This window comes from Hyperolius riggenbachi, chromosome 2 (genome assembly GCF_040937935.1).
Source record: "Hyperolius riggenbachi isolate aHypRig1 chromosome 2, aHypRig1.pri, whole genome shotgun sequence".
Lineage (NCBI taxonomy): Eukaryota > Metazoa > Chordata > Amphibia > Anura > Hyperoliidae > Hyperolius > Hyperolius riggenbachi.
Genome location: NC_090647.1, coordinates 162,545,984 through 162,570,269, shown reverse-complemented (window position 1 = coordinate 162,570,269; position 24,286 = coordinate 162,545,984). Strand labels below are relative to the sequence as shown.

General features: G+C 41.9%; 1 protein-coding gene across 5 annotated transcripts in view; it reads left to right on the top strand.

Moving 5' to 3' along the window:
- The window catches only part of DGKH (diacylglycerol kinase eta), a 328,383-nt gene that overhangs the window by 167,007 nt on the left and 137,090 nt on the right, over positions 1–24,286 (top strand). For all 5 annotated transcript variants that reach the window (XM_068267797.1, XM_068267796.1, XM_068267798.1 and 2 more), the window contains one exon: positions 19,894–20,004. In XM_068267797.1, the coding sequence (XP_068123898.1) occupies positions 19,894–20,004 (111 nt within the window). The remainder of the gene's footprint in view (positions 1–19,893; positions 20,005–24,286) is intronic.

Here is a 24,286-nt window from a genome sequence, read left to right as displayed (position 1 = left end):
GATAAATATCCCTTAACGTTATTTTCCCACACTGACAGGACATGGAGCACCCAGCATTCCTAATGTGCTATAAACAAATAGGTTTCCCAGGTCTTCTCCCAGTAGACTCCTAGTTCGACACTTCTCTTTTTGAAGCTAACCTTTGTCTGTGCCCCTTCAGGATTTTAATTGATGGTGCCTGGACATGTCTGCAGCTTCCATACCTGTATCTGTTAACTCTGGGAAGGAGCTGTTGTGTGTATTTTATCATATCCCCTGTTGCCAGGGATACAGGAAATACTCATTTTCTGCCTGGCAACAAAGATTATGTATAGCACTTCATTAACGTCCAAAGTTTTCCAGTACTGAGTTTTATTATCTGTGGTGAAGTTATCTTGTGCTTATTAAATATCATTCTAATTATAGTATCAAGTGAATACTTGCCAAACACATGGCAATACTGATTGAGCAATCTCTGGGCATTCTTATAGCAGAGCTAGAGACTAAGAAAGCAAGCAACCTATCAAATAGCAAGATCATTGTATTGTCGCTAATAAGAGTGCAATTCCAGTCATGTAAATGGGCAAGTATAGCTTTCAGTGGTCAGGTTACAACCCAATAGCTTAATATTAGTATTCTTATTAAACATTTAATTTGAAACCTGGGTTGTCTATTACTGCCTGACCCTGATCAATTTATGAATTCTCTGCAAATGCTACAATTCCAGGGAACAATCTCTACATCCACACTGTGCCTGTCCTTCTCTTCTATGAGTTTATTTACATAATTACCCTCTGAATAGAGCTGATTGCTCTCACTAATCCCTGGTACACACCATGCAATTTCCCATCACGTTGACTGGTTGAATTGGTAATTTCTGACAGGTACAGTCAGGTTTCCGATTGGTTTTCCAATCACTTCTACACAAAATCAATCGGAAATCGATCAGAAACCTGATTGTACCTGTTAGAAATTATTGATTTGTGAATCTAATGGGAAACATGTTGATCTAATGGGAAATTGCATGGTGTGTACCAGGCTTGAAGCCTTGTATTGTACACACGCTAGATGGTTCTCAACCTAGGCAGCTGGTCTTGGCCACATCTGCTGAAAATCTAGCATTTGTACAGTGATCCCTGATATCCCTCTATGCATTGGTGACGGATCTGACTGGTGGATCATCTCAGCTGAGGGCATTGTTATCCAAATCACCAAGCCACTCCGCCAAGTGCCACCAGAGTCGTAAGCAGGCAGCTAGATGTTACTGAAGATAGATTATATCTCTCTCTCTCTCTCTCTCTCTCTCCCTCTCTCTCTCTCTCTCTCTCTCTCTCTCTCTCTCTCTCTCTATCTATCTATCTATATATCTATCTATATATATATATATATATATATATCTATATCTATCTATCTATCTATCTATCTATCTATCTATCTATCTATCTATCTATCTATCTATCTATCTATCTATCTATCTATATATATATATATATATATATATATATATATATATATATATATATATATATATATCTCTCAGGGCCGTGGAGTCGGTACAAAAATCTTCCGACTCCGGGTACCCAAAATTGCTCAGACTCCTCGACTCCTTAGTCTAATACTTAACAGGGCTGTGGATTTTTTACAAAAATTATGCGACTCCGACTCCTCAGTTTCTGAAACCCCGACTCCGACTCCGGGTGCCCAAAATTACTCCTACTCTCTGACTCCACAGCCCTGATATATATATATATATATATATATATATATATATATATATATATATATATATATATATATATATATATATATATATATATATATATATATATATACCGTATATATATATATATATGTATATATATATATATATGTATATATATATATGTATATATATATATATATATATATATATATATGTGTGTGTGTGCACACTATTTTTGCACTTACTGTAAGTGAGACTATACATGTTCTATACATTGTTATCCTGGGAAGGAAGGCAATTACTTACAATACTGCAGCAGTGTCACCTTATGACATGTAATTACACAAGAAGCCTCTTGATGTTGAGAATATCTACTGGTTTATAATATGCACGTTTGCAGGAGAAGCTCCCCTCCTTCTGATGTGAAAAAGTTCTGCTTTTTAATGTGCATGCTTGCAGGAGAAGCCCCCCAAATCAGCTGAGGTACACAGGTTAAGATCAATGTGTATCAATATGTGTATGTATGTGTCTTTATTTATTATCAGAATAAGCATTGACCGGACACCAGATGGAAATTGGATGTGTTTAGCAAAGCTATGTAGAGCATGAGGGATGCAACTGAGACACTCTGAACAAGGCATTTGTGCCATGGATGGTTACAATGTAACTGCGTCCCAGTGCACAGCATGAACCTGTTGTTGTGCGCACCAAATCTTATAGTAGATAGTAAAAATCTGTACCTGTGCAAAGATGCTGACCAGCCTGCTTATTCGCTGCACACTATTCTAGCAGTTAGCCATTCAGGCAGTGCTTTTGACTAAGGAATTCTCTGAGAATCGCTCATTAGGAGATGGACAAGTCCAAATCCTGTCAGATTTTCACTACCTATTGTGACAGTGACTGCAACATAAGAAAAAAGTCATTTTATAGTGCATTACATTTTAGGACAAATGTATGCATGCAACCACCATGTATTTTAAATGTGTGATTTCTCAGGATACTGGCCTTTTAAAGAACAAGCGACACCCATGCTAACCTTGTAATAAAAAACACATATATAAGTAGATAAATACTACTTCTACTTACATAACAGATGTATTGGTTGATCCACGTAATGATTCCTGTGAATATTACAAAGGAAAAGCAGAAAATCCTAATCTAGGCAGTGGCCATCTTGCCAAGCTATGCTGACATCATATCCTCCCTGACTCTTGTTTTCCCCCCTCCTTTCTCTTGCTCATCGTGTATTCATTAGCTGCCCTCCTCCCATAGTCTTTTTGTTATTTACACATCCAATCACTGAGTCACCTCAGCCTTGCTTTTAAACACAAGTGATCAGCTAGGCAGGGAAATACATGCAAGAGGAGGAATATATTATAGATAAAAAGAACTCCCAGCATTCAAAAGAACTCCCAGAATTCAACTCTTTGGCACGGTTTGGCACTAGGGCCAGTGCTCCTAAAGTATGTGATAACTCCAAACCATAACAGCAGAAAAAGTTTTGAATGCAGGATTAGCATCTTTATCACTTAATACACTCAGACCAGTTGCTGTTGAAATTTGATTTTTATGGTGACAATACCGCTTTAAGCTGTACACTATTCTAACCACCTGAAATTGCTTTGTTGTTACATAGACCTGGTACTATAGCTGATAATGAGTAAGACTTGTAGCTGCTGCACATGTCTGCTACATTTCACACTGAACTGTGGCATATATTAGCATAAATAAGATAAAATACTGTACATCATTTGAAATGGAAAGAAAGAAATATCTGACACATCGGCAGCTTCTTATGCATTTCATAGCACATATTGTATGTGTGTGATAGCTGCTAGGAGAACCTTTCAGCTTCAGACAAGGCCAATAGATCATAGTACTGTATCCCCGTATATAGTGCTTTTGTAGTATAGTTCCTCTTAGCTATTGATCTCACTTTTGATTACTATTGCTTGTTGTTTATGGCACATTCTACAGTAATAGCTGTCTTTCTTAACTTAACATGGAATGCTACTTAGTTGGGCAACCCAATTTGTGAAATCATGCAGGAGAACAGAGGTCGCCAAAAGGATAAAAGGAAGCTAAATGAGCTTAAAAACCAAATTCTTGGTAAATAGAGGAGGTAGTGGTGGACTTACCTCCTCCAAGTAGACACACGACGACTGTAGTAATAATTATAATTGACTCTATGACTACTCATGGGTTATGAGCCAATTATCTCTGTTTACTATTTCTATTGCTCCGTTGTTATTGCCTGATGAAGCGGGATCAAACCTGCGAAACGTGTTGCATATCTGCAGTTCATAAATAAAATATATTGACTGTCTTTACTACAGTCGTTGTGTGTCTACTTGGAGGAGGTAAGTCCACCACTACCTCCTCTATTTACCAAGAATTTGGTTTTTAAAGGGATACTGTATGGGGGTTGGGGGAAAATGAGTTGAAGTTACTCAGGGCTTCTAATGGTCCCCCGCAGGCATCCTGTGCCCGTGCAGCCACTCACCGATGCTCTGGCCCCGCCTCCGGTTCACTTCTGGAATTTCAGACTTTAAAGTCTGAAAACCACTGTGCGTGCATTGCCGTGTCCTCGTTTCCCCTGATGTCACCAGGAGCGCACGGCGCAGACACAGACCATACTGGGCCTGCGCAGTACGCTCCTGGTGCCATCAGCGGGAGTGAGGACACGGCAACGCAGGCGCAGTGGTTTTCTAAGACTTTAACCACCCTGGCGTTCTGATTAAATCGCCAGGGTGGCTGCGGGAGGGTTTTTTTTAAATAAAAAAAAAACTATTTCATGCAGCCAACTGAAAGTTGGCTGCATGAAAGCCCACTAGAGGGCGCTCCGGAGGCGATCTTCCGATCGCCTCCGGCGCCCAGAATAAACAAGGAAGGCCGCAATGAGCGGCCTTCCTTGTTTTGCTTATATCGTCGCCATAGCGACGATCGGAGTGACGTCATCGACGTCAGCCGACGTCGTGACGTCAGCCGCCTCCGATCCAGCCCTTAGCGCTGGCCGGAACTTTTTGTTCCGGCTACGCTGGGCTCAGGCGGCTGGGGGGACCCTCTTTCGCCGCTGCTCGCGGCGAATCGCCGCAGAGCGGCGGCGATCAGGCAGCACACGCGGCTGGCAAAGTGCCGGCTGCGTGTGCTGCTTTTTATTTCATTAAAATCGGCCCAGCAGGGCCTGAGCGGCAGCCGCTGGCGGTGTTGGACGAGCTGAGCTCGTCCAGACCGCTCAGCTGGTTAAAGGCTGAAATTCTAGAAGTGAACCGGAGGCGGGGCTGGCGCATCGGTGAGTGGCTGCGCGGGCACAGGATGTCTGCGGGGGACCATTAGAAGCCCCGGGTAAGTTCAACTCATTTTCCCCCAACCCCCCCCCCCCCCCCCCCCCCCCCTACAGTATTCCTTTAAGCTCATTTAGCTTCCTTTTATCCTTTTGGCGCCTCTGTTCTCCTGCATAATATTGAGTCCACCCTGGGTGGAGGGTTGAACCCCCTTTTTCTCATCTACAGAGAGTGACTTCTTATTCCTGAGTGGGGTCAGTAAAATCTCCCCACCTGCTTTTACAGTGGTTGCCTAATGGTAACCCTGGTTTGTGAGTATTAATATTTACTCTATCTAGTAACCATTTACCAGTACATATTACACTATTGGGGCTCTTGGTGTTCCTTGTTTTTATCCCATTTGTGAAATGAAGGGCCTTTTTCCACTGAAACGCCCAGTGCAAAGCCAGTGGAGTAAACTGTGTGCCAACTGCAGTAATCAGACAAATTATGTCAAAGAAAGCTGCATCTGGTTTTCTGAAAGGTGTTTTTTTTTTGTTTTGTTTTTTTTGTTCAGACTCTACTTGTGCAAGCTGGGTTAGAACCTCCTCCTACACTCACATTCTTTTTCTGGATCTGTAGGCAAAAAAACTGGTTGGCATATAATTTTGTCTGGGACACGTGGACACTACTTGTTGTCCAGCATAAGCCCATTTTAGTGCCATTATGGCATATGTCTAATGAATGACTGCTCAGAGATCGGGTAAGGACTGGACTTGTGAATAGTGCCTGTGACTATAGTCTTCCAGACTGATGTGAATAGCCTAAAATAAATGGCTAAAGGGCTGTTATGGTCTCTAGGAAAGTGAGAGGGGATACCTGTGTAAGTAATGACTGGATTGACTTTTTTCTCTTCTGTTCTCTGGACAATTATCTCCTCCAATATGTTGTCATGTCTCTACCTGTGATGAGCCTCCTGCAGACTCCCATTTAATTCTAAGGGGAGAAATCTCAATTGCAACACAAGTGCAGCATGCAAGGTGTATGACAGTCACAAGACATTGCATCACATTAGTGGGAACAGCAAAATCGACATTCCATGAGAAAGACCATGTTAATGCGATTCCTTAATCACATATGAATACAGCATAAGAGCATGTTTAGTGGCATCATTGCCTTACACACTGAAGAGAGGAAAAATGGGCAGGAAGATGGTACTGCTGAGCTGCAGTGCTCCACTACAAGGAGTTGATTTCACTGAGCTGAAGGAGCGAGAGCGGTTATAACAGCGCAGGAGATTTGGACGCAGCCGGCACCACCATAGGCTGTAATAGGAATTCCGGCTATAGCAGCGTACAGTGAGCAACTTCGGCGCTGTCAGAAGACGGAGCTTGAGTTTTAAAACACTATAATCCGTCCGCCAGCAATAGCTGCCAGCTGGATTACATCATTCCCTACCATCCACGTCGTCCTGGAGCGGGAATAGTAATCAACTCTGCCGGGACTTGTGCAGGAGAAGGGTAAGCCATATATCAGCTGTATCCTGTGCCCAAGTGTCCCGGCAGGTATTTCATAGGTACATAGTCTAATGTATCGGTACACCAATCTTCAATCAAACACGCTCTTTATTGAGCCATGTTTCCACAAGAGTTTACCCGACAATTGTTTCGGAGGCTGTGCAGGGTCCCCCTTTATCAAGGCGTGTGCTTTCCATACACTGGTCGATTTCAGACATCAATCGATTCTATTTCAATTTGATCTATGTGACAGGATGGAAAATCTAGGTCGATCTGCTGCTGGCAGCAAATCAATGGCCCATAAAGTTGCATTGGATCTAATGGTCCAATAATGCATTTAGATCGATTTAGATCGATTTCCAATAGATTTCATGTTGAAATCTATTGAAAATCTGTTCCTAGTGTGTGGCACACATCAGATAGATTCCTGTCAGATTCGTCTTGACAGGCACCTGACAGAAATCTATCTGCTGGTCGAATCTGCTGCAAATCTTTAAATGTGTATGGCCACCTTAACTATATATGGGCTCTACTACGTGTGCGCCTCCTGAGTTTCCTTTGATCTCCACTTTTAGTGTGAAGTGAGCGGCGCCCACCCTCCTCCTCTCTGATCGCTCCCTTTGGATTGAGTTTTCCTCCAAGTAAATTTGCATTAACAAAGTTTATTAAGTGTATTTGAATTGAATTTTTCTATCATTAATGCATTAAAATAGAATATTGAACTAGAGCTTTAAGGCAATGTGGTAGTCGATTAACCTTTTCATGCTTTCATGTAATATATAATGTGTGTGTGCGTGCGTGCGTGCGTGCGTGCGTGTATATATAATAGTATTACATTCTACATTCAGTAGTGCCTAAGCATCTTACTGTTGTGAGCTGAGGCCATGATAACTTGGGTAATTTTATCTTAAAAAGTTAGGCTTTAGTTAAAATCTTCTCAAGCATTTGATGTTATTTAGGTCTGTACGCAGAGATCAGTTTTTATTAGTTTCATAACTCCTCACTGATATGTTAATGGCAATTTGTTCAGGCATTGCTCCAGATATAATATATTTAGGTTATTTAGGTTAAAAAAAAAAAAATGTACAAAAACCTTTGATTGCAAGTGTTGCTCAGCTTTTGCACCACTTGTCAGCTTAGAGAGTGCTGGTAACCGTATTTTTCGGACCATAAGACACACTTTATTTTTTCTCCCCCAAAAGAGGGGAGAAATGTTGCTGCGCCTTATGGTCCAAATGTGCCACTGCTGACTGTGCCTCCCTTAAATTGATGGCAGTCTTGTGGTCCCTTCCTTCCATCCCTGCTTGAAAGCGAATGTCCCAGATTCTGTGGTTGCTGTAGTTACAGCGGCAATGTCCTGCAGCAATCCGCTCCCCTCCATACCCTCCCTCCCCTGCACAGCGTGTTGTAGTGAGAGCGCACTACGCTCAACTTGGCTCCTCTCGTCTCCCCTCACTCCCTATATCCCTCCCTCCCTCTGATAAACATTTGCGATGTGCTACCGGGAGCTCTGGGTTAGTGTTCCTCACCCCCGCAGTCCGTGTCCATGGAGTGGCGGTGTTCTTCTGAAGTGTAGCCGCCTCTAACGTTGTGCTGAAGGGAGGTCATCGGTGTCACTCACCCCTTTTGTCTGTGTCCATGGCTGCATACTTTATTCACCCAGACGATGTTCTTCTGTAGTGTAGCTTTAAGGGTCCCTCGCTTGATGAGGTCATCAAGCAGGACTCCAAGCTTAACTGCTTGCCCATAGAGGCAGTAAAGGTTTTCTACTCAACTTGGCTTTCTTTTCTTTTGGAGTGAGTGAATGCTGAAAAGTAGACTTTGCAGTCTCTGAACAAGTTCCCGTTTTGTGTTTAATAACTCTTTACTGATTAGCAACAACTTCAGGCCCTGTTCAGACTGTCAGCATTTGTAGAAGGCGTATAAATTCAAAGAAACTCATGCGGTTTGCACACACACATGACCCAGGGGGAAAAAAAACGCAGAGGGAAACTTACGCTAAAACGCAATAGTGCGCGTTTTTGATACGCGTCCATAGACTTTCATTGCGTCCGTTTCTGTGCGTGACGCACAGAACTGCGTGTGGCTTTGCGGATGAGAAACGTATGCGTCTCATACGCATGCATGTGAACGAGGCCATTGGAAAGCATTGATAGGCATTTCTATGCGTATATTGTACCCGTACGCGTTCCCTCAAAACTGCTTGGAATGCACATAGTCTGAACAGGGCCTCACTACATCACTTTCTCCCCAAAGTTTTTCTTCAAGCGTGGTTTGTCTGTATTTGGTAAGTAATATTGCATTGCTATGAAATGGCAGCACAAAGCCCATTTCCTTGCATGCCTGAACTAAATGTCTGCATTTGCCGAATATCTGAGGTTTGGAAGAAGCAGTTGTCCTGCACATATTCATGTGGGTACATAGCATGAGTATTCAGCTCACACAACAAGACAACCATCTGTAGTTGTTGAAGTCCCCGAGGTCTACATGTGACTATGCTCAGGCGCATTTGGGAGTTTTTAAAGGGCAACATCTCAAATAGATTTCATTTACATTAAAAAAAATTTCTAACACATTTTTCTGTCCATTTTTCAAAATACATGTGATCACTCTAAATTGTGCCTATTACTGATTTGAATGGTGATTGTTTAATATATTAGCTTAGTTCTGTTTGAAGCCCAACCTATTGAATAAGGCAGAAGTACTGAGTCAAGTCATCACATCAGAAATTATTCAGCGTGATGCTCAATTTATTCCATCAGCAGCCTACAGTGACAGCTGACCACTGTTTTGTGGCCCTGAGGGATCTTGTGCTTCTTCAAAGCACAATGCAGACAATAACCAATAATTGTCTACATTGTGCTTTGAAGAAGGGAACCCTGTGGGGCCCTCAAACAATTGTCAGCTTTCACTTTAGGCTGCTGATGGAATAAGTTGAGCATAGATAGCGCTGAACATTTTCTGGTGTGCTGACCTGACACATGTTACGTTTGGTTCTGGCTTGCCACCTTGGTCAGGCACCCAGAGAGTCTATGTAAGATGTGCCACTCTGAACTATCACCTACTTGCTATTGCACAGGGCAGAATTATCAAAGCAGACATGTTTATTCATGTAATCTATAAGAATAGCCTTTAGGAGGGAACATTTAAAAATTTAAATATCTTTTTTCTAAACATGTCCCTTTCCATAAAACCTAAAGGACCACCATCGTGAAAAATTGTAAGATTTAAAATGTTTACATTCAGTAATTTCTTTAAAAAAAAACAACAAAAAACTGAGAATCCCCCATGATGAGATACACTAGTCCAAAACCTTTCAAATCTCTCAATCTTACTATGTTCTGTATGTGATAGTAATATAGGTGAAAAAGCAAGTTATAGTGCATTTTACTTTGGGCTAAGTACACATCGTATATGCATGTATTTTACATTTTACCTTTTTTTTGCGAGTGGTCCTTTAAAGAGTAGTAGAGGGAAAAATAAAATACATTACAAAGTGAGTTAACAATAGAAGATAGATGAAGAAATGATTGATATTTAGTTTGTAATACGTTTATGATTTTTCAGAATGAGTCTGCTAGTCATCATCTTTACTACTGGCAGACAAGAAAAAAGCTAGACAGAACCAACTGCCATTATCTATAAACACACCCGCTAACAATGTGATAGGTGTTATATGCACAGAGAGCGATACTGGTTGATTGGCAGATGTTATTTCCCACAATCCAACAGGGTTCACAGAAAGGCAACTGTCATGACCATGGTCCTGACATCACACTGTGGAAGGGGTTTCACCACAATATTATTCACACAGACCCTCTTGGTGGTCTATTGGAGAAAAAGTGAATATTTCTCATGGGAAAGGGGGTATCGGCTATTGATTGGGATGATGCTCAATCCTGGGTTAAGTTAATCTTTAAGTCCTCTAGATACTGAGACTTTCTTGTGACTGGATCTGCCCAGTTCATCACCTACTTCCATTGAACTATAAGCAATGCACGTACTTGTAGGAGAAAAGGGATTTCTACTGTATTCGATGAATACTGACAAATGTAGTCTGGAATCTGTTATCCTTCTTACTTTGGGTGTTACACAGCTCAATGTATGCATGCAGGGGGAAGATGAAAATGATTCTAGAGGATTCACAAAAGCATATAGGTCTTAAAATTGATATTCAATCCTATACTATACACCTGTAACGGTCTTGTGTAGTTGCTCAGATGTCTGATTATATGGTGATCTGCAGAATCACCAATAATACAGAAGCTATACCTGATTATGGGTGATCTGCAGAATCGCCAATAATACTAGTATAGCAGGCAACGAGCAGAGAGTGTAGTGATTGGTGTAACCGTAACTTTAATGCTTTAATGAGACCTCACCAGAGGGGCTGGTGAGGTATAAACAGTACACTGAGCGTGTACTAACGTACAACCTCCAGCAAGCTGGAGAAACAATACTGAAGAGGCTGAATCTCCCGAGGAGCTGGTGATTCAAAATATACTGCAGGCAAATGAACACCCGAGGGGCGGGTGAGTCAGACTGTACTGCAGCCTACGAGATACAGTAATACTAAAATGACAGGTACCTAATGAGCAGGTAATTAAGGCTCAACTAAAGCCTAGCAGAGCTGCTTCACCAGCGGAGCTGGCGTAGTTAACACCTCACCAGTGGCGAGGGCCCACTAGTAAGTAGAATGGTCAGGCGGGCAAGGTTCGGCAACAGAGAGGTAAGTATCAGTACAGAATCGTTAGACAAGAGAGTAAACGGTAATCAGGCAGAGGTTCAGCAACAGGAAGGTACGTATTGGTACAGAATTGTGAGACAAGAGAGTAATCGGTAATCAGGCAGAGGTTCAGCAACAGGAAGGTACATATCGGTACAGAATTGTGAGACGAGAGTAATCGGTAATCAGGCAGAGGTTCAGCAACAGGTAGGCAGATAGGCGAAAGTACAGGATCGGAAGGCAGGATCAGAGTCAGAGGTAAAAGCTAAGAGTCATACACAGGAGATCAAACAGTAAGCAATATCCTAATCTGGGTGTGAAATCCTTAGCATCAACACCAGGGAACTAGCCTAAGGTCTGAGCGCTAACACGCAAGTATTCACGACAACAGACAACTTCAGAATGAAGCCCGGAGGCTTAAGAAGCAGAGGAGACCCCACTGGCACGCCCCTCCTGGATCAGCCAATCCTGGGCGCCGTGGGACTCCTCTGACGTCAGCCGACCAGCAGGTCAGCTGACGCCTCTCCTCCCAGAATAAAGGTCCTGTCTGTGCGCGCGCCCGCGCAAGACAGCGACCCTGTGAGCAGGGGAAAGCCCCGTCCTCGGCGTCCTACCTGCCGAGAAGACGGGCAGGGGCACAGAGACGGCTATGGCGGTGGAAGCGTTCGCCGCAGGCGACGTCCCCCAGACCACCTCCGCCGTTGACATGGAGGCAGCTGCAGCGGCGGTGCCGCTCGCCGCAGCTGCCATTACAACACCGTTACCAACTTTTCAACCTGGATGCTATTAAAATTTTGTAACTCAAAGTTTAGTTGTAATGTAAATGTGTATTATGCTATTCCTTGTTTGTTAAAGAGACTCTGTAACAAACATTTTCAGCCTTATTTCTTCTATCCTATAAGTTCCTATACCTGTTCTAATGTGGTCTGGATTACTGCAGCCTTTTCTAGTTGTACTGTCTCTGTAATACACATAATCTTCTTTTCCTTGTCGAGCTTTGTCGACCCAGGGAGGAAATGTGCTGCCTCTGCTGTGATAGGGAGAAGTTATGCATGACCCTGCATGCCCCCTCCAGGCTCTGTGTGCTTTTGCTCCACACACAGAGCTCTCTGAGGGGGATGGGAGCTGCCTTTCACATGCTGAGAACTGTGAGAAATCCAGACTGGAGTGCAGATAATTCACTATGTAATAAAAACTTGTAGTATACTACTGTAACATGAGAGAAAAAAAAATCTATATATATAAATATATATATACTTCCTGGTTAGCGGCCATGTTTTTTGTTCTTAAACACTGCCTAAAACTGGCGATTAAAAGCCAGGATTGCTGCGGAAAGGCAAAGAAGGGGCCAGGAGAACATAATGAATAGAATGGTATGCTTTTTGTTGTAAGAATTTGAGAGTACAGATTCTCTTTAAGTCTAATTGGGTATAACGAATGGTAAATATCTTTATAGGATACCTTCCTTGTCCTTAGTTAGTGGACACCTGGCTTTGGGCTGTTAGTTGCTCCAGGACTCATTACCCAAATGAACTGCTCCAGGACTGACAGCTATTAATGACTGTAGATCCTGAGAGGGCAGTTCTAGAAGAGGGCACAGCTCATGTCTCTGTTTGGGTAAGAGTGTGCATGGGAGCTTTCCATTATGTTCCAGGATTGTGTTATGCGAGTGGTGTGGGAACCCAGCTTCACTCGCTTCCATCACTTATGCACAGAGTAAATATTATGACACACTTCTATTTAAGCTAATTATAAGCACTGCTTTCTGCTCTGTTTTTAATCACAATGAATAATAAAATTGTTCTGTTTGTCAAAGTTAACATACTCCCTGAATGAGCTGCCTGACGATTTGTCGTTGTTGTTGGAGTATTGGGGTCGGTTCAAGCGGGCAGCTGCCAACAGCTGTGCACGGCGTTTACCGCCAGGATCCACCAAGTCCCCGATGGCAGCATTTAACTCAATGCAGCCGGTGTGCATTTAGGGGCTCAAAATGCAATGTTGAAATGTTGGGAACTGATGCCAAATGCTTTTTTTGTTTTGTTCGGTAGCTGAAGGGCATCTAGTATTGGTTAAACGAGCTGCCCGTAGTTTGCCGGGATGATACATACAGACTCCTTGCTGATCATTTCCTTGCCCAGATTTAAACCTGAGGACCCTAACACTGCAAGGCAAGAGTGCTGTCCGCCATGCCACTGTGTTGCCCAGTGAATGGACATTCTTGACTTATGGACTACATTGTGCGGCATATGACGTAGGCAGCCTTATAGTAAGCTATACTTTGACTATTAATGTAAATACATACAGTATAGTATGTGTTGCCTGCCATGAGACTGAAGGCTACTTATTATTTTTACTTTCTTGGTTTTATATCTGCACTCACAATCCTAAACGGCAATGAGGTGTCAAAAACCTTCTCACATTCGCCATTGGTTTGGAGGTCATAGTTTAAAGTAGCACCTGCTTTATGGAACACATGTCAGCATCATAAGCTTCCATTGAAAACTGTTTTTATATCCAGAATTATATTAGGTCTTTTAAGCCTGAACATTTTGTTTTATCTTTATTTGATGGCTGTCAGTGCAGTGAAATGAAAGGAGCATCAGACCAGGGAAACTGGTAAATACATTGGAAAGAAGTCAGTGAGGTGAAGGCACTGCATGGAATGTACAGTAGTGTGGGGCAGGAATGGAAGCTATGTTCTCAAAGATCAGCTGAACAATTCCCAGTGACTCCCTATTCCATCCTCTATATCTCATTGGTGGTTTCATTTTTTTTTTTTCTTGGAAAGGACTGTTGACAAGTTAATTGCTAGACTCTTGCCCGAGGTAGTATTTATCGGGGCACCCCGACTGTATGCAGATTGGCACTTATTGGGGATTCTAGCGATACATTGCTATGTTTTGTTCTATGCATTGGCTATAAGAGTCTGGGTCAAACAAGAGAGGTGAGGACACTTTTATACAGGAATCTATGCATCTGATGTTCTCTAGATGTGATGAAAACACGTTAAACTATTGTATTGAACCCTTCTTATGACCGCCTCTTACTTGAATTACTGGGCCTAATCAGCCCAAAATCACATGATCATGTATTTTGTACCGTTTGCCTTCTATAACTTTGTCCTATGTTGCATAACCTTGGTACGTTAGGTCTGCCACCCTTTATATCATTGTATGTATTTGTCTAGCGCTGTGTAATATGTTGGCGCTTTATAAATAAAATTAATAATAATAATGTGGTGCACAGATCCTCGCTATAAGAAATGTTTTATTTTTCATGTTTTGTTTTTTTACAAAATTGTTTATATTGAGAGTGACAGTAGGACACAGAAGTGTTGTGTTAACAGCATTGAGTAACCAACACAACTGTAGCCAAACAATACTGCTGTCACTTGTCTTTGTCTTCTGCTCTTGTTTTTAATAGCCTGGAACAGTTTGTTGACTTCTGATATACAGTATATTATATCTCTGCATGGTTACGAAGGCTTCAGAGTCACTTCAGTAGAGTTCCATTGTCCTGCTGACCAGGAAGTTCAGACAGAATGAAAATAGAACTGGGTCCTAAGGCACAATGTGACATGTACAATATTTTTTTCTTGGTGGGGGGATCTAATCTAAAAGATAAAGTAAAGTTGGTCACACACCATACAATCACAGATTTAATTTTGCACCAATTCCATAAATCCGATCGGTTCTCCCGAAAAATCGAAGGTTTTTGTTTTTAATCAAAAAATCTGATCGAATTTCCCATTTTTTTTTTTTATTTTTTTTTTAGATTGGTCATGTTGGAAAATTCAGACCAATTTTATCAATAATTGTATGGCGTGTGCGATGGATTGAGAAATTGTATTCAACCTCAAAAAAATTGTATGCAACTATTCAATACATTCTCTTGATTTTTCTAACCTACCAATTTTACGATCTTTTATTCCGAAATTGTGGCAATCTCAAAAATTTGTGTGTTGTACCTCGAAGATTCTTATCAAAACTTCCGATCAATCTTAACCGTTTCTGCCGCTGGGACCTGAGCCTCACGTCTGCAGCGTCTGCTGCTACAGCCGCAGGGACGCGATAGTCACGTCCCTGCAGCTTGAGGGGCTGTGTGGGAGATCGCGATGTTGCTGGCAACAGGGGGGATTAGCTGCGGAGGACAAAAGTCCCCTGAGCCAATCCGTACATGTCCACCGAGAATGAACACTAGTTTATTTCAAAAATGGTGCCTCCGGCTCGCCGATTGCCGCTTACGGCCGCCGATAGTTAGATTTATGAATGGGAGCATCATTAATCTCCCCTCTAAGCCAACTCTGTGTAGTAACACATTACTTCCTGTAGCGTACTTATTGTACGCGAATAGGAAGTAGTCTGCGGGGACATCTTGTGGCCAAATAGTAAAATTACATCTACTGCTGACTTTAGGGAATACATTTTTTTAAATATGTATGTCAAGAGGGCATATTATTGAATTATGGGGTAAAAATTAGTGATGGGTGTAAAACTGAAAAAAATGCACTTTTAGTTCCAAATAAAATATGGTCACAATACATTATACTAGGGATGTCATTTTAACATTGTAATAACCAGCACAAATGGCCAAATAAAATGTGTGGATTTTAATTACGGTAGCAGGTATTATTTTAAACTATAATGGCCGAAAACTGAGAAAAAATGATTTCCTTCCATTTTTATATTATTTCCATTATAATGCATTTAGATTACAATGGGCTCAATTCTGGTAGCTATGTGAGGTAAATATTTGTTTGTAGGTAAAATACCTCATGAGCTATTTTCCTCTTCTTTTATCAATTCTGAAAGATTTTTCTCCATTTCCGAACATGAGGTAAAACATGTGGTAAAACATGAGGTAAATGCATAGAGTGAGGTAAAACATGAAGTATTTTAAGTGGTAAGCCTGCAGCAAATAAGTAATAGTCTTTCATTGTCTTCCATAAGTTAGGATAGTCTTTGGAAGATTTTTTTTTGGGGGGGGGGGGGGGGGGGGGTTGTTGAGGAGGGAATTTTTTTAAAAATAGAGGCTGTGGTTTGGAGCATTTTTACTTTTTTTTTTCCAACCAGAGGTTGGGGAATGGCAATGTTGAGGGGGGGGCGCTGCAGATGAAGGATTGTACAGGATTTGGAGCATTTTTTCACTTTTTTAAATTAAGATGGAAGCTGGGGGGGGGGAGGGGGGATTCGTTGGTCAGATCACTTTTACTTATTTCAGCAAAATATGGAGGCCCTGAACACAGAACAAGCTGAAAAGGTTCCATGTTATGTGACAGATATCACAATTCTGTCACAGCACTGCATTTATCATGTGGTAGAGGTAGGTCTAATTATGTGAGGTAAAAGACATGCAAACACGCACCTTATTTCACTTCAGAATTCAAGTGTGAGGTATTTCACTACTAAATACCACACATTTTTAGTAGAAAATTACCACATGAATTACCTCATGAAATTACATGAGGTAAAACTTTACTTTAACTACCAGAATTCAAAAGTTGATTTCCCTCATGAGGTAAACCCAATTCCATGAGGTAATTACTTACTAAACGCTACCAGAATTGAGCCCAATAAGTCTTAGCATAAGGTGCGACCCAAAGAAAGCCTAATTGTTGGCGTAAAAAACAAGGTATAGATCATTTTGTTGTGATAAGCAGTGATAAAGTTATTGAGGAATGAAAGGGAGGAACGATGAAATGTGAAAATTCCTCTTGTCCATAAGGTGAAAAATACCCGCAGACTGAAATGGTTAAAATTTGGATCGGACTGCTCGAATCGAATCAAAGTTAAAAAAATTTTTTATAGTGTATGGCCACCTGTAGACTGTCTGCTTTCTGGTTATTGGTTAGGCCTGGAATCCATGGCCCCCAGTCTGCCCAATAAGTCAGGTTTTAGAAAGTTTATCAATGTTGAAAACCACTGATGGGTGGGCATGCTAGAGGCATGCATGAATCTCATTGCTGTGCTCCATTAGTCACCACTGCACACTTGATGATCATGAATTTTATTTCTTGCATGTCAGGCTGTTATCAACCTGCATATAGCACAGCGGAGTTGATCAGAGGGGGCCCAGCGGGAACGCTGGTATGAAAATCTACGAAGTATCACACAAGAACATTCAAAAACACAATGTAGATTTCCAGAGACCATCATTAAGACGCTGATAATTCTGACTTGCGTGCAAATTACATTCAAATTGCATGCAGCTTGGAATTGGAGCAAGCAAATTCGGCAGCAAAGATTGGCCCATCTCCAATCATCATCATTGGCGATCTCTACAAACTAGTTAGATTGTGGTCTGAGTATCAAATAGGGCTTCTGAAGTTTCTTACAGTTAAGCCCAATCTACACGATACGATTCTTTATACGATTTGATTACGATTCTATTTACGATCTGATTAAATCCAACATGTCCGATCGGGATTCGATTCGATGCAATTCGATTTGCCATTGGAAAACAATGGCAAATCGAATTGAATCGAATCCCGAACAGTCGATTTTTTTTGTTAACAGATGAAGAAAATAGATGTAGCTATTTGACGTGTGAACCTCCTACCCCTGCGCCACAGGGTCTCATGTTCTATATTTGGTATTAAAGAGACACTGAAGCAAAAAAAAAAAATGATATTTGTATGTGTAGTACAACTAAGAAATAAAGCATTAGGAGCAGAGACATAAGTCTTGTTTCCAGTACAGGAACAGTTGAGAAACTCCAGTTGTTATCTATGCAAAAGAGCCATTGAGCTCCACGACTTTCAAAGTCGCAGCGAGTTCTGTCCTCTGAAGCTTTTCTTAACTGTCAGTCACTGTATTTTCTTTTTCTCTGCAGAGGGCAATTCGAAAGTTCTGTAGGCTGCTCTTTAAAATCATTTAGAATGTTGAGTAGTGTGTAAACTGCAAATATTAGAGAATGATGCAATGTTATAAAAAAAAAAAAAAACTTTGACTGAAAATGAAAATATGAGAATATTTTCTTTCCTACTAATGTTCTAGTAATTATCGGTACTACACAACCAATTCATTATATCACGGTTTTTGTTGTTGCTTCAGTGTCTCTTTAAAGCTGGATTAGTGGGAGATGGAGCTGTGCATTAACAGTTGCTCGAGGTGGCTGGTAAGCAGGTCCTGATTCTCACTGTGAAGTCTCCTCCCTCATCTGTCTGCTGTAAAATGAATTGAGCACTGTCACCCTTCTGATGCTTGGAGTCTCCAGGTAGACACCTCAGGCAGTCAGTGCAAATTTACAGCCATTCATGGTTACTGACCTCAAGATATTCACCTTAGAACTTTGTATAAACTAGCTGTGTGGTTGTTTCATCTGGGTCATTCTGATTGTAAGACCAGCATGGACATCAATCGGTTAGAAGATTTATGGAATAAGGTCATTGATGCCATCTTTCAGTGTAACTGTGCTTTGAATGACTTTGAATCACAGAGAGGCGCTCATGCTTGCTACACAGCCATAGCATCGCCTATCTTTTATGCATTGGGCGCCTCCACCCGTTTTAACCCCCTTGCTGTTCCAATTCCCGCGGCAAGGGGGCAACGCAGCACTTTAAAAAAAAAAATTTTCTTCTTTAAATCATGTAGTGAGCCCAGGGCTCACTACATGATAGCCGCTGAGCATGCACATGGATCCCTCCCACACCGCCGTTCTCCGTTGCCTGCAGCTCTGGTACCGGGTCCCGTAACTTCCTCCAGTCACGGCCAGTCTGTGCAAGAGAAGTGCGCCCTCTATGTATCTCTCCGGCGGCCGCTCACTCAGACGAGGGATTACTGCTCTGAGCTGCGGATTTCCTACACAAGCCTGAGTCAGGATTACAGCTAAGGAGGTGAATAGTGGTATGAACGCTTCTAGTGAACACTCTGGTGTTATTTCTCTAAGTATTGACTGGTTATATCTTCCAGGGAACTCTTAATAGCTTTCTCCACTCCCACAGTTCATAACTATCAATTTTTCAATTCTCTCTCTCTCTCTCTCTCACTCACACCAAAAAAGTAAGCTGCAGTAGTCATGTTTTATAAAACCATTGTAATTCACTGTTTTGTTTGCTCTCTTCAAAAGAGGAGTCAGGCCCAGTGCACACCAAAACCACCAGCAGATCCGCAATACGCTAGTGGTTTTGGGAGCTGATTTCAGAGCGATTCTAGGTATGTTTAGAGAGGTTTTCTAAACATACCTAGCGGATTTGGGTGCGTTTTTGTGTAGCAGATTACACATATTGTTACAGTAAAAGCTGTTACTGAACAGCTTCTGTAACAAAAATGCCTGGCAAACCGCTCTGAAGTAGCGTTTTTCAGAGCGGTTTGCGTTTTTCCTATACTTTACATTGAGGACGAAACGCTTCCGAAATCCGCAAACGCGCAGCAGGAGGCGCGTTTGCGGCTTGGCAAAAACCTCAAACCGCCGGTGTGCACCATCCCATTGCAATACATTAGCCAAGCGTTTTTCCAGGCGGATGCGGCCGGTGGATCGCTCTAAAAACCGCTCGGTGTGCACTAGGCCTCACTTGGAATGTGTGTGTGTGTGTGCGCGTGCGTGCGCATGTAATTTTTTTTTTTCAGCTGCAACTTGTTGGCTCAGTATTATGTAATTAATGTGGGGTACGCCCCCTGCTAAAACTTGCGAATGTCTAGTAATACACTAGCAAATGAACATTTGATCATTTTTAACAATTGTTTTGTCCCTCTCTTTACTTTCCAGACAAGTATCAAAGAAGGATTATTGCTGAAGCAAACCAGTTCATTTCAGAGATGGAAAAAACGCTATTTTAAGCTCCGGGGCAGAACCCTGTATTATGCCAAGGATTCAAAGGTAAGACATCTTTTCATTCCTCTTTTTTTTCTATTTTAATGAGCAGTGCTTGCTCAGGAACTTGACTACATGCTGTAGTTGCCATTTTTACTTTTTTTTTTTTTTTGTAGAACCAGAATTAGTCATCTCCTGTGGAACTGAACATATGCTTTAGCGGTACAGCTCTGCTATTGTAATGCCTTAAAAAGATATCACAGATGTTTTATGGTTACCCTGAGCCCAGGGAAGCTTTGTACACCCTTCCACCTCCCTCCCTACATCCTCAGCAGTGTGCTTCTAATCCTCTAGGTGCTGTCAGTTTGCCTGATAGTCATTATTGATGTTAGCAGAAAAGTGACAATGCACTTTGTCTTGCTCTACAAAGATCAGCAGCTCCCCTGGGCTGGTTAGGAACTTTGCTAAAGACTAATCAGATTTGGCAGGTTGTTGATTGATAGCTGTCAGCTTAAAGGAAACCTGAGACAAAATATATTGAAGTATCTATACTTACCTGAGGCTTCCTCCAGCCCCATGAACTCCGTAGGCTCCCTCGCCGTCCTCCTGGGAGGATCAGTTTGTCCGCAATCCTTCCGTTTAGTAAGGCTTCATGTGCATTAGTTGGACTGCACTGTGCAGGCGTACTACCTGCGCAGGTGCAGAATGCTCCCTGCGAAGGAAGCGCAATGAGTTGCTGCGCAGGACATCCTGACTGACACAACTGAAGCCTTCCTAACGGGAAGGATTGCTGATGAACGGAGCCGCCCGGGAGGATGGCGGAGGAGCCCACGGAGTTCATGGGGCTGAAGGAAGCCCCAGGTAAATGTAAGGGGAAAAAAATGAGAGCCCCCAATAGTGTATTATTGTTGATAGGTAGGTATTTAAAGTATAGGGTTGCCTCCAAAAGCAACCACTGTATGTGCAGGTGGGGAAATTTAACCTGTCCCCACTCAGGCGAAGAAGTCGCTCTCCGTAGAAAAGGAAAATGGGGTGAAACCCCCTTCCACTGGGTGGATAATCAATCATTTGATATAACGGAGGCACCGATTAAGAATAGAATGTATTAAAACCAGTTTAACCACTTTCCCCTCCCCCGGGACAAGTAACTACATCCTTGCAAAATGCTATAACTGCTTTCAGGGGCATAGCTACTACATCCCTCCCCACCGCTTGTACCCGCTCGCCCCATCGTGCTTGTTACCGCCGCTGATCGTTAGCTGCTAGATCATTCCCATTCATTGATCTAAGTCCCCTTGTAAATGACCGCAGCCGTCTGTGCAGTGCTTCCTGTTTGCTTAGTAATACTACGCATACAGAAGACAGCTGTGAGGACATCTTGTGGCCAAATAGTAAAATTACATCTGCATGTTTTTTTCGAATAAGGGACCTATTTTTACCTTATTTTTACTTTTTAAATTAACCCCCGACTTCCCACATTCCCCAATAGTTAGCAGTTTTTAATTTTTTAAATTTTTAATTACAAATAAAAAATACATAAATAGTTACCTTAGGGACTGAACTTTTGTAATATGTATGTCTAGACGGTATATTACTATTACTTTATAAATTATGGGCTTCGTAGTCAGGGATGGACCCAAAACTGAAAAAAAAATGCACCTTTATTTCCAAATGAAATATTGGCGCCATACATTGTACTAGGGAAACATTTTAAACGTAGCAATAACCGGGACAAATGGGCAAATAAAATGCATGGGTTTTAATTATGGTAGCATGTATTATTTTCAAACTATAATGGCCGAACATTGAGAAATAATGAATGTTTTCCATATTTTTCTTTGTTTTTCCCGATAAAACATTTTTAGAATAAAATAATTCTTAGCAAAAAGTAGCCCCCCCCCCCACCCCAATAAAGCCGAATTGGTGGCGAAAAAAAAAAAGATATAGTTCGTTTCGTTGTGATAAGTAGTAATAAAGTTATAGGCGAATGAATGGAAGGAGCACTGACAGGTGAAAATTGCTCTACTTCTTATATATGCATTGTCTCAGGTAAATATTAATTGTACATTATACATAGCATAAACATTCATCAGTAGATTCTGAACTGGATCAACCGTTTGCTAAGTTCTGGTTCTACCCACAGGAATTCTACTTCCTGTAGAGAAAGGAAACTACCTAAAGTTGTCTTAATGGCTCATCTCTGATATCCAGTTAAGACAGCATACCTTCTTAGTGATACTGCAGATGGACTGGACCACACACTTCTGTCTGTGTCTCTCTCTGCCACGCAGTGTACAGTAAACAATTTACAGCCAGGTTACAGTTCAGCTCTGCCTTCCCTTAAAACCCCCGATGCCGACACAAATTGTTACAACACAGCTGGTAAACACAGCTTTTGGTTTCACACTGGCTGTACTGAGAGACCACTGAACAGCATTTTATTGTTGCTGGCTAGAAGCTATGTAGGTATGTAGGGTTAACAGAGTTTAATTTTACAGAAAAACTGTTTCTTTGATGGTTATTCTTTAAGACAGACAGCTGGGCTAGTGTTGAAAAGATGAATTCTGAATTGCTGGTCCTACTTGCCCATATTTATGCTGCTTAAAAAGAGAAAAAAAAAACTTTTCCTTGATAGTTTAGATAAAATAATTGATGAAAGGGACATATCCCCATTGTAAAGTAGTAAAAAAAACAAAAGCGTTTAAAATAAGACAATAAAGAAATAATACACAAATATCTGAGGTCACCCACTTAATAATGGTAAATGAAGTGATGTACCGTATATACTCGCATACAAGTCGAATTTTTGACCCCCAAAAAAGGGGACCAAAAGTTGGGGGGTCGGCTTGTATGCGAGTCGTGGGTGGTGGTCCGAGGGAGCGGGGGGGGGGGGGGGGCCCTATACTGGGCACTGGGCACTATACTGGCTATACTGGGCACTATACTGGGCACTTTACTGTCTATACTGTGCACTATACTTGCTGTACTGGGCACTATACTTGGCACTATACTTGGCACTTTACTAGCTATACTGGGCACTTTACTAGCTATACTGGGCACTATACTAGCTATACTGGGACACAATGGAGGGATCACGCGCCTGCACCAATCCAGCATTTCCTACCCCCGGCTTATATGGGGGTCAATCATTTTCCCCTGATTTTTCAGGTAAAAGTTGGGGGGTCGGCTTATATGCGGGTCGGCTTATATGCGAGTATATACGGTATGCATCCAGCACAGCAGTAACAACTGATGGGTTAGTGCCAGAAAGACATGTAGTCCTAAAAGTGCTAGTGCCTAATACAATACACAGTCACAGTACAATACACACAAAAAATGCAGCGCAAAAAAAACAAGATAAAATAACAAAAATCCCTATCTTAAAATGATCCCGGTATGCACAGTATGGGGGATCACAAACAACTTGTGAAAAAAAAAAACTACTAGTGCAATGGAAAGTACAAAATGAAAACTGAAAAACCTGGGAATAGGCCCTGTAAAGTGGCGGGGTAGTCCCCAGTTAACGAACAAGATAGGGACTGTAGGTTTGTTCCTAACCACATAGAGCCATCTCTGTACCTCCTGTGTGCCTCCAGTGTCCCCCTTTTTGTCACCTATGTTCCCCTGTGACTTCAGTGTCCCCCACTGTATAAGAAAATTATACTTAAAGAAGTTCTGTGGTGGTTTTCAAGCACACTGATATAAACATACTATTGTGTCCCCCATTATGCCCCCTCTTTATCAGTCCTATTCCCTCCCCCCCCCCCCCCCCCCCCCGCGGCCAATAAATAACTTAAATTATAAAATAAAGCTTTTATTACTTGATGGCCACGATCCCATGTGACTCCTGAAGTGCTTCCAGGTCACCGCTTTCCGCCCTCTCTTCTTGTACTGCCGTGCACGAGAGCCGTTCCCAACTGCGCATGTGTAAGCTCTCGTGCTCGGCATAGGCGCATAAACAGCCGCATCATCCGTGACATATGACTCGGTCCTGCAGTGCTGTACACTTATATCCCCGGGCAGAGCTGAAACTACACGAAACAGATTCATGAGTTCATGATTCTTATAGTAGGGTGCTGACAAGTACAGTAATGACCACTAATCATGTGGAGGTCCTTGCTTATCCCCCACAGACTAAATGTCCATCTTGAATGTGGTGTAGCTATTCCACACAGTGGTCATATAGATACCCTACTAACCGAGCAGGGTGTGCTAAGACACGTTCCAATAGGGGTTAAATTTGGAGCTGTCATGAGATATAGCACAGCCTGTCCAGTATAAATTGCAAGAGGTATATACAGTGATAGGTGCTTATTTACAAAAGTGATGCAATATGTTACTCTGACAT